This window comes from Apodemus sylvaticus, chromosome 1 (assembly GCF_947179515.1).
Source record: "Apodemus sylvaticus chromosome 1, mApoSyl1.1, whole genome shotgun sequence".
NCBI classification, from domain to species: domain Eukaryota; kingdom Metazoa; phylum Chordata; class Mammalia; order Rodentia; family Muridae; genus Apodemus; species Apodemus sylvaticus.
Window position 1 is genome coordinate 58767328 of NC_067472.1, and position 14732 is coordinate 58782059.

The following is a 14732-nucleotide window of genomic DNA, read 5'->3' on the forward strand; positions in this document are numbered from 1 at the left end:
GAGTGGCTTTTGCTGGACTCCAGGACACAAGAGTGGCATGTCTAGGGAGAGGAGGGGAACCTAAAGGACCACGGACCTCGGTGCTTACAAAGTTTTATTTTCAGTGTCTGCCCAGAGCCTGTCTGGGAGGCACACACTCTGGGGAACTGGTGGGGGTGTCAGTCTAAGGAGCTCCTGTGAGGGTGGGGTGACGAAGGTCCAGGGCAGTTTGTGTTTCACCATGACAACATGGGAAGAGAGTCAGAACTGGGGCAGGAACAGGGCAACAAGCTGGCTCCTACAGTGCAGTGATGCGGAGGCCCTGGGCCCCTGCTTTTCCAGCGCTGTCATCCCAGGCAGCACTGCCTGAAAAAGCGTGCAGGTCACTCAGAAGGGCCTCTGCGCTGCTGCCTGAGCCCACAGGACCCTGAGAGCTGAGGCCCAGGCCCCCCTCACTGTCTGTGTCTTGTGCATCTGGGGTCTGTTCTGCTGGGCACTGCTGCTCCTCTTCCTTGGCATCAGCTTCCTCAGGACCACCATCCATCATGAAATCTTCTGCATCCTGTTCATCATCCTGTGGCTCTGGTTCTTCTGGGGATCCCAGCTCAGTGCGGGCTCGAAGCCAGCGGCCTGCGGGGCTGGCCCAAAGCAGGCGGCAGGTGTGGCCCCACAAGGCAGCACCCAGGCGAGCTGGGTGGTAGTAGCCCCCTGAGGCACGACTGAGGCGACGCCAAGCCAAGGCTAGGCCAGTGACCAGCAGCAGTAGGAGCAAGAGCAGCAGGATGATGGTGAGCACACTGGAGCCCGTACCATCCTCTGAGCCTGCCCCAGAGGCCAACGCCCCTGGCAGAGCCAGCAGCACCCCAAATCTGAGGGTACCAGGCAGAGCCTATGGGAGACAGTAGGGAGAAGTTGTCACCTGATTGGACCAACTGAATTCTAACAAAGGCTTCAGCTGCCTCAGGCAAAATAGGGACAGTCAAGCAGAAAATCCGCTGCCCATATTTGGTCAGGTCCTTGCTCTGGCGTGCTCACCTTAACCCTGTAATTCACTTCTCACTGCCTGAGGCCTGTGCCTGCCTGAGGCCTGTGCACTGGCTTTCCCTCTGCTTAGACACTTCCAGAGCCTCATGGCTACATGCGAGCCATGGCCTAGGTAGGCCTGGCTGATGAGGCCCTGCCAGACTTTTTATTTTAACTTATTCACAATATTCTGATCACTGTCCCCCTCCTGGTGGCCTCCTCCCACACCTGCAAGACTTCTAAGCTAACTTGGCCTCAGCCCACCCATTCACCAACCTCAGGTCCCTTGATTACTCTTTTCCCACCCAATCCCACACTGGAGAATCATCTGCTGATCTAGTCTGTTGCCTTACATTTCCCACCAGCATAAGTGCCTGGACTGGGGTGTGTGGGGGGGTGGGGGTTAGAGAGAAGCACCTAAACCCATAGATGCTTAGTGGATATCAGCTGGATATGTGGCCTGCCCTGCAGGGCCTGAGCTCAGGCTGGTGGCAGGTGGCTTTCTGGAGGCCATGATGGAGATATATAGACCACCTCAGGTTGACTGGTCCTAGGGGTCTTTGAGGCCCCTCCTCTCAACCCTGGGGCTGCCCCAGCTGCAGGGTTTCCGTTCAGCTCCCCACGCTACCCTGAAGGGCCTCAGGGGTGCAGGGCCACCCGGCTTGGGGGGAGCATGTGTAGCTATCAGAGGAAGCCTGCGGTTGGAACAAAGCAGGTGGGTGTGTGGTAGCAGGGGGGGGAGGGGTGCTGGGCACAAGGCTCCCCTGTTGCACACCAAGCTCTGGGGAAGGAGTTACACCCAAACTCAGCTCATGAGGGGACCAGATGGGGGATTAATCCCAAGGGTCTTGGAATAGGGTCATGCCTTTAGAGTGAGGAGCTTGAGGACCCGCCTTTAGTCCCAGAGAGCCCAGATCTGAGGTAACGGCTAAGTTCCAACCCATCCTAGTCCTGGGTCTTGCTACCCAAGGCTATGGAAGGAGACCCTTAACTCCTGGAACCGATATTCCATCCCCAGCCCACATCACCCTAAGAACCCAGAGGGTCCCACAACTCACCATTGATCCGATGGCCTTTGTTCGGGCACCGCCTCTGACTCTGGCTGTTCAGTGAGAAGTGAACCCCGGAGCGCTCAGTACAGCAGCTAGCAGGAGTTACTGACACTTCCGTTTCCTGCCCCAAATGCCCCACCCACTCTTGCCTATCACAGGACCCTTGCGGGGTCTCAGCCTCTTAGGATTACCCAGACCCACACCAGATCTTCCCATGCCTCTCTAGGTGAGGCTTGGGCCACAGGATCTGTGACCAGAACTCCAAAGGGAGGAAGTATGCAGCTAACCCAAAGCAGGAAATCCACCTATATACTATGTAGCTTTGGCAGACTGGAACTTGGAGATCCTCCTATTTCTGACTCTCTGGTGCTGGGACTAAAAGTGGGTATCTGGTTAGCCTTAAAACAAAAAACCAAAACTGTGCACATGTCTGCCTGTGGGGGGACATATGATGGCAGATGCCTCTCCACTGTGGGTCCCAGGGATTGGATTCAGGTCACCAGGTTTGCTTAGCAAGTGAATTTACCCACCAACCCATCTCCCACACCCTGCCCTAGCCTTTTTTGCCTCAGTTTCTCTGTGTGGTGTTCTGGCATGCAGGGGCTACTTTCCATGTAAGGGTCGCAGTTCCCCTTCCTAGCGTCCACCCCTATCCTTCCACAACAGAAGGTCAAACCTGGCTTTAGAAAGAGCATTTTATTTGGAATGAAAATATAGAACCCATCTCTGCTTTTTCTGGTGAGGGGCAGTGGGTTGGGCAGGTTGAGGAGATGGTCCCTTAAAGTACTTGGGAATTTGCCTTGGTACAAAAATCTTCCAAAAGCCAGGTGGTGCTTCCAGCCTGGGCCCCAGGCTGTGGAGAGGGGCAAACTGGCCATGACCCACCACAGAGGCACTGAGCATCACACTGCCTGGTGTGGCCTGGCCACAGAAGCTAGGTGGGAAGGGTTGGAGGAGGAGGCAGTGTCGGGAGCAGGTCCCTGGTGGTCCTATGTGTCCCCGTTCTCCATGCGGCCCAGCTGCTCCTCCAGGTGGCTGATACGCTCCCCCTGCTCCTTGACCAGCACCCGGAGCGCCCGAAGTTCCTGCATCACTTCCTCCAGCTTCCCAGCTTCCTACAAAGACATGGAAGTCAGAGGCCATCAGCCATAACCCAACCCTAGGGAAGAGGCCTGAGGTCCAGCACTCCCAAATGTAGGGCACATACACCAGCCGCAGCAAGGTTGCCACTGGGGACGTCGGTAACTGCAGTGGCTGTGGAGGATCCAGAACGGCTGTAACTGGCAGGCCTGCTGTCCGATAGCACGTTGCGCCGGCTGACCTTCAGGTCCCGTTGTTTACTGGGCACATAGGCTTCCCGTAGTGAGATGAGGATTGGATCAGCATCCTGACCGCTCACCCAATCCTCTGCCTCAAGAGCAGCCTCAGGTCCGGCTGTGTCAGGGTACAGATCATCCTGGAAGAGGTCAGACTGCGCACCAGGTAGAGGAGGTCAGAATCAGTTGGAGGTCCCTATCCAGGGTCTCACATCTGGTCTCTGGGTGGCTGCATCCTCAACACCCTCCTGACTTGTACTTTTGCCAACCCATCCTCCAAATGCCTGATCCTTCCTGGCACAGCCCTTGCTGGCACCATCTCCAGCAAACCACAAGGGCCAGCTATGTGGCTCAGTGGAGTCCTGTGAGCTGTATCCATGGCCCGTAGATTATGAGCTTTGTTGCAGGACATGGCTGGCAGACTGTAAACACCAACTGGAGAACAGTGGGACTGTGTTCCAGGCTCCTCCCCATGAATTTCATGACCAGAGCCCCTGTCCTTCTAGCCCCACCTCCCACAGAACACCATCCCAGCCCCACAGCTAGTCTGGCCTCCTAGGAGAAGCCCTCTGTCCCCCTGCCATCTTGCTCTTAAGTGCCTGGTCTATCACTGCTGGGCTCACCTGTGCCATTCCTCCAATAATTCACTAGAACTCAGGCCACCCTGGCATCAGCACAGCCCACAGGCTACACCCACCCACCAGCCTCACCCATTGCCTTGGTGTGGCCCTTCTGCTGGGGAAGGGAGTGGGAGGACAGGGTTACTTGCAGCCTCACCTTTCTTGGCACAGTCATGACTATGGGCTCACACTTGCGCTCATGCAGTTTGTAGAACCTGGAAAAGGGAGGGGAGCCATGGTGGAACCTCCTACAGTTTCCCAGTGTCCCCACCTGGCTATCTGGACATTCCCACAGGTAGACCTGAGACCATGCACACAGGCTGCCTTGTGAGTGCCTGGCCTCCCTGTCCCCAAGGCCCCTAGAGCATGACCCCAGGCAACGCTATGATTGAAATTCTTCCTCCTCCCCTCTTTGAGAAAGGGTCTCACTGTGTAGCTTTACAAGTCTGAAACTCACTATGTAGACCAGCCCTGTTTCAAACTCATGGAGATCAGCCTGTCTCTGCAAGAGGCTGGGATTAAAGGAGTGTGCTATTCCCTTTATTTTTTGAAACATGGTTTCATATATTCCAGGCTGGCCTTGAGCCTACTAAGCTTACTTCAGAGCTAAGGATGACCCTGAACTTCTGCTCCCCCCAGGTCTACCTCCTGAGAGAATCACAGGCATGTGTTACGGCCTTTGCTGTGCAGTGCTGGGAACCATGGGCTTTAGCTGGGCGGGCACTCCACCAACCGAGCAGCATGCCAGTTCTGCTTTGTGGTTGAGTTTATGTTGAGACAGGGTCATGCTATACAACTCAAACTGACCCTGAACTTACGACTCGGCCCACGGTGGCCTCCGTGCTGGCAGTCCTCATACCTCCCAAGTGCTGGGATGACAGGTATAAGGCACCACAGCCAGTTTAGCCTCCGAGATCTGAACTTTCACCTTGGATGCTGACAAGCTGGCTCCTGCTCTGTCTGACCACCCCACCAGACGGGGTCCTTGAATAAAGTCTGCCTACAGATGGCTGCCTCAGAGACCTTCATACCTGGCAATTTCACACTTGCTGACCTCCAAGCCCCTCTTAGGCATGCTACCCATACCCCTCTGGGGTTCTTTGCTGGTAAATGTATTCAGGAAGTGGATGTAGGGGGGCTCATCTGTGATCTCAAAGTACCGGATGCTGGAATCACCCTGTGGGAATAAGGAAGTTCAGCACTTGGCCAGGTCCTTCCTGTATGCTCAGCCCAGGTTTGCTGCCACCCGGCCTCACCTTGCCACAGACATAGACCACGCTGGTGTCTGGGTCATAGAAGGGCAGCAGAGCCCCATTGCTTGAATCCAGCTCCTGCAGGGCCATCGGCTCCTCAAGGTTTTCCTAAGTGCATGAGGGACAATTGGGCCAAGTCAGCATCCTCTTGTTCCAAGCACTGCTGGACTGGCCTCCGCCAGTCTCACACCAGTTAGCAGCACTCAACATGCTAATGGTTTTCTCTATTTCCATGTCCCACTTTCCCAGGCCTTAAGACTATTCCCAAACTAATGGGCAAGTGCTGAAGACATCTGGCCACAGGAAGGGTGGGGGCCCAGGTGGTGCCAGCCCAGGCCTCAAAAGGACCCTTGAATTCATCATGCAGGAGCACTCTGTTGAGGGACTACCCAGGGACTGGAGGCTCTAAGGAGAAGGGTACCTTTATGGTTTGTGCAAGCAAAAAATAAGGATGTGGGAGGCACTGGGGGAGCATTAGGGAGAGCCAGGGAGCTGGAAACAGGGAAGGGAGGGGCTGGCAAGGTCCGGGAAGTCTCAAGAGCCAGGCTGGGAATCTAAGCAGTACAGACAGACATCTCCATGCTAATCTGTCTGCCTGGCCCAGGGTGAGGCCCAGGTCTCAAGCCTTAGGCTTGCTACGTCACTCACTGGGTCCCACAGTGCCAGCTGCCGTTCACTCATGCGGCTGAAACCAGTGGTGAACACCTTCCCGTCAGCCAGAAAGATGGCCCGCATGGGCCGGGCGCCCTCGTGAGCCTTCTCCCGTTCCTGTAGGATGGACAGGCGGTCAGTACAGTGCAGATCAAGACCCTAAGTCTGGACATGGTAATTTTTGCCTTTTGGGGATACCTACTGCCACGAGGGTGCCCCGCCTGGGATCGATGATTCGGACGCTCTTGTCCTTGCAAGCTGAGCAAAAGAGGCTGCCATTGTGGTTCCAGCTCACGTTGTAGATGAGGTCAGGGTGCAAGCTGTCCAGGCGGTACAGCTCCTCTGCAGTGCCCACATTCCAGATAAGCACCACATTGTCACAGCCTGATGGGCAAGCGGTCATCAGCTCAGGCAGCCAGGCATACACTCGCAAGACCATCAGCCCACTCGCCCACTCTGCCCCCGCCTCTTGTACTGAACCAGGTCACCATCTTTGTAGGCGTCACTTCCCCTGTGAGCCTGGCCTGTGAGAGGCTGCTGAACGCTCCAGGCTCATCCTGGAGAAGGGCAGCGAGGAAGGGGTACGGAATGGCGCAAACCTGCACTGAGCAGCACATTTCGGGCTGTGGGGTGCCAGGTGATGATGCCCACACGCTTGGTATGCCCCTCAAGCACCACTACTGGCTCTGTCAGAGGGGAGGTCAGCCCATTCTCTGGAATCTGCCACACCTGTGGTAGGGAGAGGGACGATGGGCTCAGGCTATGTTCTAGTCAGGCTGAGCATCCCTCAGCCACACCCTGAGACCCTGGCTGAACAATCCCTTGCTCACCATGACAGTGCAGTCCTCTGATCCACTGGCAATGACTTCATCATTGTGGGGACACCAGTCAATGTCTAGAACAGGTCCTGTGTGCCCACACACTGTCGGGTAGGCCTTGTCAATGCGGCCTGTCTGTAGGCATGAAGGACAGTCAGAAAAGAACCCATCGTCCTGATCTCCAGTCCTCCCAGTATCTGTGGGCCCTCCAAGGTGCAAGAATGATGTGACTACCCTGGTTCCTGGTGGCCCAGATGTGACTCTGCCCCACCCAGCATATGAGGAAATGCCTGCAGCCTCTTATCCACACTTGGTGGCAATAAACACTTTTCTACTTGCACCAACAATCCAGCAGTAGCCACAGGTCAAGAAAGGGCACACACTGCCCTGCCCACAGGTGTGGCCAGTGTGTCCTCAGTCCTCCTCTCTGCCCTGACCCGCTGAGGCCCACCTTGTTCAGAGGAAGCACCATAAAGGCACCCCCGCCACTAGCTTCCACAATCACTGCCAGGAACTTGGGGTTGACCGCGCAGAAGGTACTGTCCCAGGTAACTCGGGACACTCGAATGTCCTCATAGCACTGGTCATTCTTGACCGGCTGACCGAATACATGCCGGAACTTGCTCTGCCGCACAACTTTTCGGAAGGACATGTCTGTGAGGGCAGAGACACCTGAATCAGCTCTGCCCTCCAAAGAGACACACAGCGCATGTCACCAGGGAATTGGTCATGATAACGCTGGGAGTCTCTATTTCCCCAGTTATAGAATGGGTTCATTGGTGCAGACCAGCAGACTCTCCCCTCAAGCCCCTCCCTGTGTGTTTGTGTGGGGGGGTGTGCTGCTGAAAGGGAGACAGAGCTTAGATCTTCTGTAGGTCCCAGATGGTTCCAAGGAGCTTTCCACGCCCAAAGTTTGAAGGCTGGGTGATGGGGAGAAGAGGCAGCAAAAGGGGTTGTCTGGTCTTCCTACTAGGCCGCAGCTGAGTCCCAGGGACTGTGCAAAGAGCTGCAGGCAGTCCAGCCTAGGACCGTGGCAGAACAGGGGTCGAGGATGCTGCCAGGTCCTCAAAGTGGCCTCGGAGCACGGTCCAAGGTGAACCAGGAACCCAATTTCCAAAGATCCCTGCCCAGAAAGGGAGAAATGGGCGGCTGGGGGGAGGGAGGAGTTGGGAATGAGGGTGGGGCGCGGCGCTCTTCGGGCTCGCGCCCCCCCGCCCCAGGCCCACGTCCGCGCCCTTAGTCCGTCCCTGCCGCTCTCACCGCTCACCGCTCACCGCTCTCCGCTCCCCAGGGGCGCCGGGGACTGCGGCAGCGACCTCAGGCGGCTTCGGATCCCGGCCTCTGGGAAGCAGGAAGCGGGAATCAGGAAGTGACAGACGAGTGGGGCGGGGGGCGGGGCAAGGTCACGCGCAGAAGGCGGGGCTTTGGAATGCCCCGCCCACGAGGCAAGGCCTTGTCTCAGGGCCCTGGGCAGCTAGTTGAAAGGGGCGGACCTGGTTGGAGCCGCTGGTACAAACTGTGGGAGTCTCTTGGGGTGGGGTGAAGCCTGACCTCCGATTTCCCTACACAGTTCCACCCAAGAGGATTCTCTCGCTCCGCCTCCAACGTTTTCACGTGTTTTTTGTTTTGTGTTTGAGACAGGATCTTATTCTGTACACTTGTTGGCCTGGAACTAGCAAAGAACTCACAGATACCTGTCTCCCAAGTGCTGGGATTAAAGGCATGTGCCACCATGCCTTGCCATTGGTACGGGTTTTAAAGTTGGGGGTTCATGTCAGTTAAATATGCACATTGAAGAGGTGAAAGGCAATCTCGTGTGTCTCGATGGACTCCAGTGGTTCCTGCTCCGGCTTAGAGAAAATTGAAGGAGAGGAGGACAGTGAACCCTCCTCTCTTCCCTCCATCTCATCAGAGTCTGATTTGCCTCCCCAGATTCACCGGATCTCCTCTTCTCCTGGAGGACTTATGTGCCCCTGTTAGGACCCACAATAGTAATAGAACACTATTCCTCTGTGTCTACCTCCAGTAACCAGTGGTAACAGGAGGCCGTGTTTCCCAGAAAGAGAAGAGGGTCATGAGAAGAGGCAGAGCAGAGTAAGCGGTGCTTTGTTCAGCCTCCATGAAGCCCCAACTGTGTGTGGAAGGCTTAGTGGCCTCGTGTCCCATCTCAGTGGTCGCTACACTCTGAAGAAACAGGCCTGGAGAGGACAGGTGCCTGGTTGAGACCTCCCAGCTGGGATTCAGTCCTAGGTTGATATTTCCAAGGTCTCTGGATGTCTCACTGTAAACCCTGCAGCCAGGCGGGCAGGATGGCTTGATTTGGGTGGCAGATGTCAAAGGAAGCCCATATGAGGCCAGGTGGCTGCATTCCTTATACCACTCCCTACCCCCACATTCCCACATCACCCCGCTTCAAATAAAATTCACAGTCCCATGTTCCTCTCTCAGAATTCCTGTCTGACCCCAGGACACCCACCACTGTCCCCTCTCAGCATGTGTCCCAGTGACACCAAACTTCAATTCTCACCTCAGGCTAGCATGTCCTGCTCCCTCCCTCCTTCTGAAAGCTCTTCCTGGCCTTGAGAAGGCCTCATCCCTCAGTGACCCCAGGCCTCAAGTGTCACTTCCCTCTGAGCTCTCCTCTCACCCAGTCCCGGTTCCTTGTTCCCATTAGTTGTTCTCAGTCCCAGATGCTACACTGTGTAATTATTTGGCACCCTGCTAAGATTCATGCCAGCAAACAAAAGTCAGGGACTTTGTCTTGTACACTCTCCCCACCCCCACCCCCGCCCTGCGGCCCAGTGCCCACCCAGGGAGACCCCAGCGAGCACCCAGCGTGAAATCACATCATGCTGGGTGAGTGAATGAGCAGGCCTGAATATAGAATTGCAAAATATTCATATTCACAGCTCTCAAAAACAGCACCTGGTTCCTTTGAAGAAACACTGGGATCTCACTTGGAGGGAGAAGACAGGTGTCCCTCAGAAGGCAAGACCTAGTCCCTACAGCTGCCTGAGCTGAGGGATGTTTTGAGACAGAGGTCTCCCCTTCTGGCTCTATCTTCTCTAACATAAACCCTAACAGATACTCTAACATAAACTCTAACAGAAACCTTAGTGGTTCTGTGAGCCACTAAGAAACTCCTCCTTATCTTGGAAAACCTTCCTTTTGAGTAGCAATTCTCCCACATGGGTAAGACTCCCTTTGAGGACCGGTTCACTCGCTGAGAGATGGGGTGGGCTGAAGTTGGACACCGGGAAGTTTTGTTTTCTGATCTATCTGCCCTGTTGAAAAGGCTTTGGGGCCCCTGTTAGGAGAAGGGAGCAGAGAGCCCCAAGGGTGACAGGCATCTCGGCTCTGCCCTTAGAGTCTGTGAAGTCCAGCACAGGGTGGGGGGAGGGGAACACTTCCTGTAGAGGAGACACCACGGCAGTGTAAGAGGACCCATAATTGGTTCCCAGGCTACCTGGCCTAGGTCTCATTTGGTCTCAGGGTGCCCATTAGCGTATTGAATCATGACAGTCAGTGACTGAAGACTTATTTTCTACCAAAGAGCAATCATTATTATACCCACTTTACAAATGGGCAAAGCAAGTCCCCCAAATAACTTTGTTGAAGGCCACACAGTGAATGAGTGAGTGGTGGAGACAGGGCCCAATAACCCTTAGAGACGCCCTGAACCCTATACATGTTTCTAAAACAAAAGGCTGTCCAGAAAGCTATCTGGTAAATGCTCACAAAAATATTTGTTAGAGGAATTAATTCAACAAATACTTCAGAAATCTCTCTCCCACTGACTTTAGTGCCTCTGGTGGTTTGAATAAGAATGGCCTCCGTAGGCTTATATATTGAAGGCCTGGTCACCAGGGAGTGGAACTCTGTTAGAAGAATTAGAAGGATTAGGAGGAGGAGCCTTGTGAGAGGAACTGTGTCACTGGGGGTGGTCTTTGAGGTTTCAAAAGTCCACATGTGGCTCAGTTCATTCTCTCTGCCTGTGAGTGGGGGAGGGGGATGTAGCTCTCTACTTCTGTAGCACTCTGCCTGCCGCCATGATCCCCTGCCATGACGATCATGAATAAAGCCTCTCAGACTGTAAGGCAGTCCCCAGTCAAATGCTTTCTTTTATGAGAGTTGCCTTGGTCATGGTGTCTCTTCATAGCAATAGACTAGTGACTGAGACACGGCCTACCGTTCCTCCGTGCTACCAGCATGCTTTGAAACTACTTTGGCCATTCTGTGGCCTTTATGTGTAGCCACAAGCAAGAGAACACAGCCTCCATTATTTTGTAGTGCTGGTGGCTGAGCCCAGGGCCTCGAGTGTTTTAGGCAAGCACCCTACTACGGAGCTGTATCACTAGCCTTTTTTTCTTTATATTTATTTAGTTTAATGTATATGTATATCTGTCTATATGTGTACATGCCCACAGAGATGAGAAGGGGGTGTTGGATCCCCTGGAGCTGGAGCTTATGTGGATGCTGAGAACCCATGTTGGTCCTTTACAAGAATATTATATTCTCTTAGTTGCTAAGCCATCGCTCCTGTCCCACCAGCCCTTGATTTTTTGATCCAGGGTCTCACCCTGGCCTTGTAGGCTAGCCTTGAACTTATGAGACTCTTGCTTTGGCATCCATCCCAAGTGCTAGGATTACAGGAGTAAACCATGCCCAGCACATTTCCCCTATCATATGGATCAGAAAAAAATGACATTAGGAAATGACAATGCAGATGCGCCTGCACCCTCACAGCTGCCGGCACAGCCGCCACCTTGCCTTTTTAAGGTGCAAGCTTCCCAGGAACCGCTTCACATAAACCACCACCGTCGTGGATGTCTGGGCTGAGGGCCTCTCCTCAGCCACTTGATCACTAAAGGAGAGGATGGTAGGATAAGGGAGGGAGGCCTGATCTGGGAATACCAGAGGCTGGGAGGAGAAAACTGGTCTGGGTGAGGAGGCGGGTGACTGGAGAGAGACATGTGGGAAACCATCCTCAGAATTTCCTGTTTGTTGTGGTTTTCCCTCACAGCATCTGCAGCTGTAGAGGAAGAGCAGGCTCAGCTCTGAGCTTTTGCCTGTGCCTTTAGGCAGCTCCTCGTCTGTGTCCTGGGGTTCAAATCCTAGTGCCCTCTGCACCTGCAGCTTCCCAGAGCCTGCCCAGCCCTCCCTGAGGGCTAGTGCCAGGTGACATTAGTTCAGCTCTTGAATGAAATCAGACCTTGAAGATTTCTTGAGTCTTTCACCCTCAAGGCACCCTCAGGACACCTGGCTGTCTGCCACCCAAGCAGTTAGGGGATCTCAGGTACTCCAGTCAGATGGTGGCGCTGTCCTCCTGCTGTGCAGTCTCAGCCCCTGGGGGCCATTTTTCTGTCAGTGGCATCTGCTCCAGAGCCTCACTGTGTGCCAGGCTCCAGCATGTGCCGCACTCACCTTCTTATGTAATCCTCAAAGGGCCCTGGGAGCAGGAGCATGGTGGCTTACCAAGCCAGGGTGCGCCAGGGCTGGATTTGAATCCAGGCCTGGCTGTTCCTGTCTCTTGCCTGGATGCCTCATTCTTGGTTACACCTTACTAGGGAAATCCTGTCTCTGGTGTTCTTTGTGTGATGGGGGTAGGTGAGCATTGGGAGACAGCTTGGCTGTGCCAGGCCAATTGGCTCCTACTGGAGACTGTGGGCTCCTGGAAACCTCTCTTCTCCATAGGATTTTGTTGTTGTTGTTGTTGTTGTTGTTTTGTATGCACAAGCCAGAAAACCAGACAGGAATGGGGAAAGTTAGGAAAAGATTAAAAGGAGATCAGATCAAGCCCAGAGAAAGTGTCTCCTGCTGTCTTCCACCGGGAGGATAGAGGCAATAAGGGGAAGGAAGTGTGGATCTTGGGAAACTGGAGAATAGAACCCAGCAGGACCATCGTCAGTGGCTCAGGGATGTTGGGTGGCTATATGTGGTTGGGGTAGTAATGGAAAAGCCTGGTGAGACGGAGGGGGGGGGGGGAGGGGGGAGGAGCCATTCACGGCACCCTGCCTGGGACTTTTGGCTGACTGATTTCACTTCCCCTCAGCCTTCCCAGCGGGCTCCAGGGACTCACTGGGGTTCTCACTGCTGGGTTTCTTCAGGTTCTCACCTCTGCCCAGCTGCTTCATTGGTTCTCTCTGATTCTTCTACTGCCCTGGCAGGCTTGGGCTTCCCGCCACTCAAGTTGGTCCTGCACTGGGGGCTTCTTTTGGGGGACCATTGCTAGGGCTTTCTTCCTGGGGAGCAGCTGGTCTGTCTTGGTTCTCAGGGGCCCCAGGAGTGGGATCTTGGGATGGGCTATGGGAGTTTTCCTCACCAGGGTTAGAGGCTGACTCAGCCGCACAGGCAGGGGTCGGGGCCTCTGTGCTTGACTGTGGCTGGACTACAGGATCCAACTGTGACTGGGTCAGGGAGTCCACTTGAGGCTGGACCACATAATTTGACTGTGGTTGGGCTGAGGGGTTCACTTGAGGTTGTGCCATGGGATCCAACTGTGGCTGGGTCAAAGGGTTCACCTCAAGTTGAACCACAGTATCCAATGGTGGCTGGATCAGGGAGTCCAACTTAGGCTGGACCACGGAATCTGACTGTGGCTGGACTGAGGGGCTCACTTCAGGCTGGACCACAGAATCTGACTGTAGCTGGACAGAAGGATTCACCTCAGGCTGGACCACAGGATCCAACTGTGACTGGCCTTCAGCTGTTGGTCCTGGCAGAGTCGAGCCCTCAGAGGCCACCTGGGTCTGTGACTCGACAGGTGTGAAGCTCCCAGGTTGTTCCTCACAGAGAGCAGCTGCGAAGGAGGACAGCACGGTGCGCAGCAGGGCCCGGAGGTCAGCACTGGCTGCCAGGCACAGGAAGGGGCTCAGGCAGCTGTTAAGCAGGATCAGGTAGTCAGAATAGACCAGGGCTTCCCAGAGGAGGTACCCAGGGTAGACATCCCATAAGAAAGCCAGATAGAGCAACTGTGCCAGCTGGTAAGGTAGCCTCAGGACCACATAGGCTGACAAAATGGTCTTGGCCACACGGGCAAAGCCATGGCAGGCCATGCGCCTAGGCTGATGCCCACAACAGGTCCTGCAAGTGGTGGCTTGGGTGAGCACATGGCAGACCAGCAGCAAGAGGAAGGGCAGGAAGCCCCCCAAGATCTCAAGCATCCGTAGAGGCAGCTCCTCGGTGTCCCAGAAGTCCAGGCAGATGACCAGATCATACCACCAGACAGCAGCTTCAGGAAAGACCAACCAGGGTACACTGAAGAGTGTGGCTAGCACCCAGACCCCAGCGCACACCCAGAGGGGCAGGCGGGCTGGGCGGCGCCCGGGGTACCATCGAGGGCACAGTGCCAGCAAGCAGCGGTCCAGGCTGAGGGCTGTTAATAGGAAGAGGCCGGAGGAATAGGACACACCCCACAGGAAGTAGTAGAAGCGGCAGGCGGCAGTGCCCAGTGGCCAATGCCCTCCATGCTGGATTTCCAGGATTTGGAAAGTCGCTGCTGCCAGGAATAAGAAGTCAGAGAGGGCCAGGCTGAGCAGGAGCAAGGCCAATCTTGTGCCAGCCCCGTGCCGGGCCTGTGAGCCAGCCAGCCATGCCATCAGCCCATTGGCTGGCAGTCCCAGGAGCAGCAAGGCCACCAGAAAGACTGTGTCCCAGCTGCCCTGAGGGTAGTAGTCCCCATCACTGAGCTCTGTGCGGGGACCGTGGCCAGCAGCGCCCAGGTCGGCTTCCACAGTAGTGTCCATTCTGGGTCCTCAGCGTAGTGCAGGACATGGGCTGCCAGTCTGCTGAATCAACAAATTTGTGATGGCTTGGTATGAGAGAGATGGTGCTGTGCACTTTCAGGGAAGTCACTGCCCCTCTCTGGGCCAGTATTATTACCTTTGAGTCTTATTAGCCTGTGCAGGGCACTTAACTAGATAATCTCATGTGGTCCCCCTATATCAATTTTACCAGTGAGGAGATGATTGTCCACTAACTCTGTTTTTGGTGAAGATTACAGATATGGTCAACAACTCAG

General features: G+C 55.0%; 3 protein-coding genes across 7 annotated transcripts; all 3 read right to left on the bottom strand.

The window, feature by feature from the left end:
* Window positions 1–77: 77 nt before the first annotated feature.
* Ptprcap (protein tyrosine phosphatase receptor type C associated protein) lies at window positions 78–2175 on the bottom strand. Its single transcript, XM_052193770.1, has 2 exons — window positions 2061–2175; window positions 78–868 (listed from the first exon to the last, which is right to left on the bottom strand). The coding sequence occupies exons 1-2, from the start codon at window positions 2061–2063 to the stop codon at window positions 278–280; spliced, it is 594 nt and encodes a 197-aa protein (XP_052049730.1). The 5' UTR covers window positions 2064–2175; the 3' UTR covers window positions 78–277.
* A 560-nt stretch (window positions 2176–2735) lies between these two features.
* Window positions 2736–8092, bottom strand: Coro1b (coronin 1B). 4 transcript variants are annotated; one of them, XM_052193661.1, is made up of 12 exons: window positions 7973–8078; window positions 7683–7835; window positions 7164–7366; window positions 6725–6847; window positions 6494–6623; window positions 6097–6278; window positions 5892–6011; window positions 5247–5351; window positions 5022–5167; window positions 4148–4205; window positions 3262–3525; window positions 2736–3169 (listed from the first exon to the last, which is right to left on the bottom strand). In XM_052193661.1, the coding sequence occupies exons 3-12, from the start codon at window positions 7362–7364 to the stop codon at window positions 3044–3046; spliced, it is 1455 nt and encodes a 484-aa protein (XP_052049621.1). In that variant the 5' UTR covers window positions 7365–7366; window positions 7683–7835; window positions 7973–8078; the 3' UTR covers window positions 2736–3043. The 4 variants fall into 4 exon arrangements, with proteins under 4 accessions (XP_052049621.1, XP_052049614.1, XP_052049604.1 ...); XM_052193654.1 differs by lacking the exon at window positions 7683–7835 and having other exon boundaries at window positions 7980–8092; XM_052193644.1 differs by lacking the exon at window positions 7683–7835 and having other exon boundaries at window positions 7973–8089.
* A 4656-nt stretch (window positions 8093–12748) lies between these two features.
* Window positions 12749–14457, bottom strand: Gpr152 (G protein-coupled receptor 152). 2 transcript variants are annotated; one of them, XM_052193605.1, is made up of 2 exons: window positions 13378–14457; window positions 12749–13233 (listed from the first exon to the last, which is right to left on the bottom strand). In XM_052193605.1, the coding sequence occupies exons 1-2, from the start codon at window positions 14455–14457 to the stop codon at window positions 12898–12900; spliced, it is 1416 nt and encodes a 471-aa protein (XP_052049565.1). In that variant the 3' UTR covers window positions 12749–12897. The 2 variants fall into 2 exon arrangements, with proteins under 2 accessions (XP_052049565.1, XP_052049557.1); XM_052193597.1 differs by having other exon boundaries at window positions 12749–14457.
* Between the last annotated feature and the right edge of the window lie 275 nt (window positions 14458–14732).

Bases quoted from the DNA above. Each gene is read 5' to 3' on its own strand.
- Coro1b (XM_052193654.1), bottom strand. From the start codon at position 7,364: ATGTCCTTCCGAAAAGTTGTGCGGCAGAGCAAGTTCCGGCATGTATTC. The intron at 6,848-7,163 runs GTGGGCCTCAGC...TCATGCCTACAG, and splicing joins TGGTGCTTCCTCTGAACAAG to ACAGGCCGCATTGACAAGGC. The intron at 6,279-6,493 runs GTTTGCGCCATT...CTTGCCCATCAG, and splicing joins AAATGTGCTGCTCAGTGCAG to GCTGTGACAATGTGGTGCTT.
- Gpr152 (XM_052193597.1), bottom strand. From the start codon at position 14,457: ATGGACACTACTGTGGAAGCCGACCTGGGCGCTGCTGGCCACGGTCCC.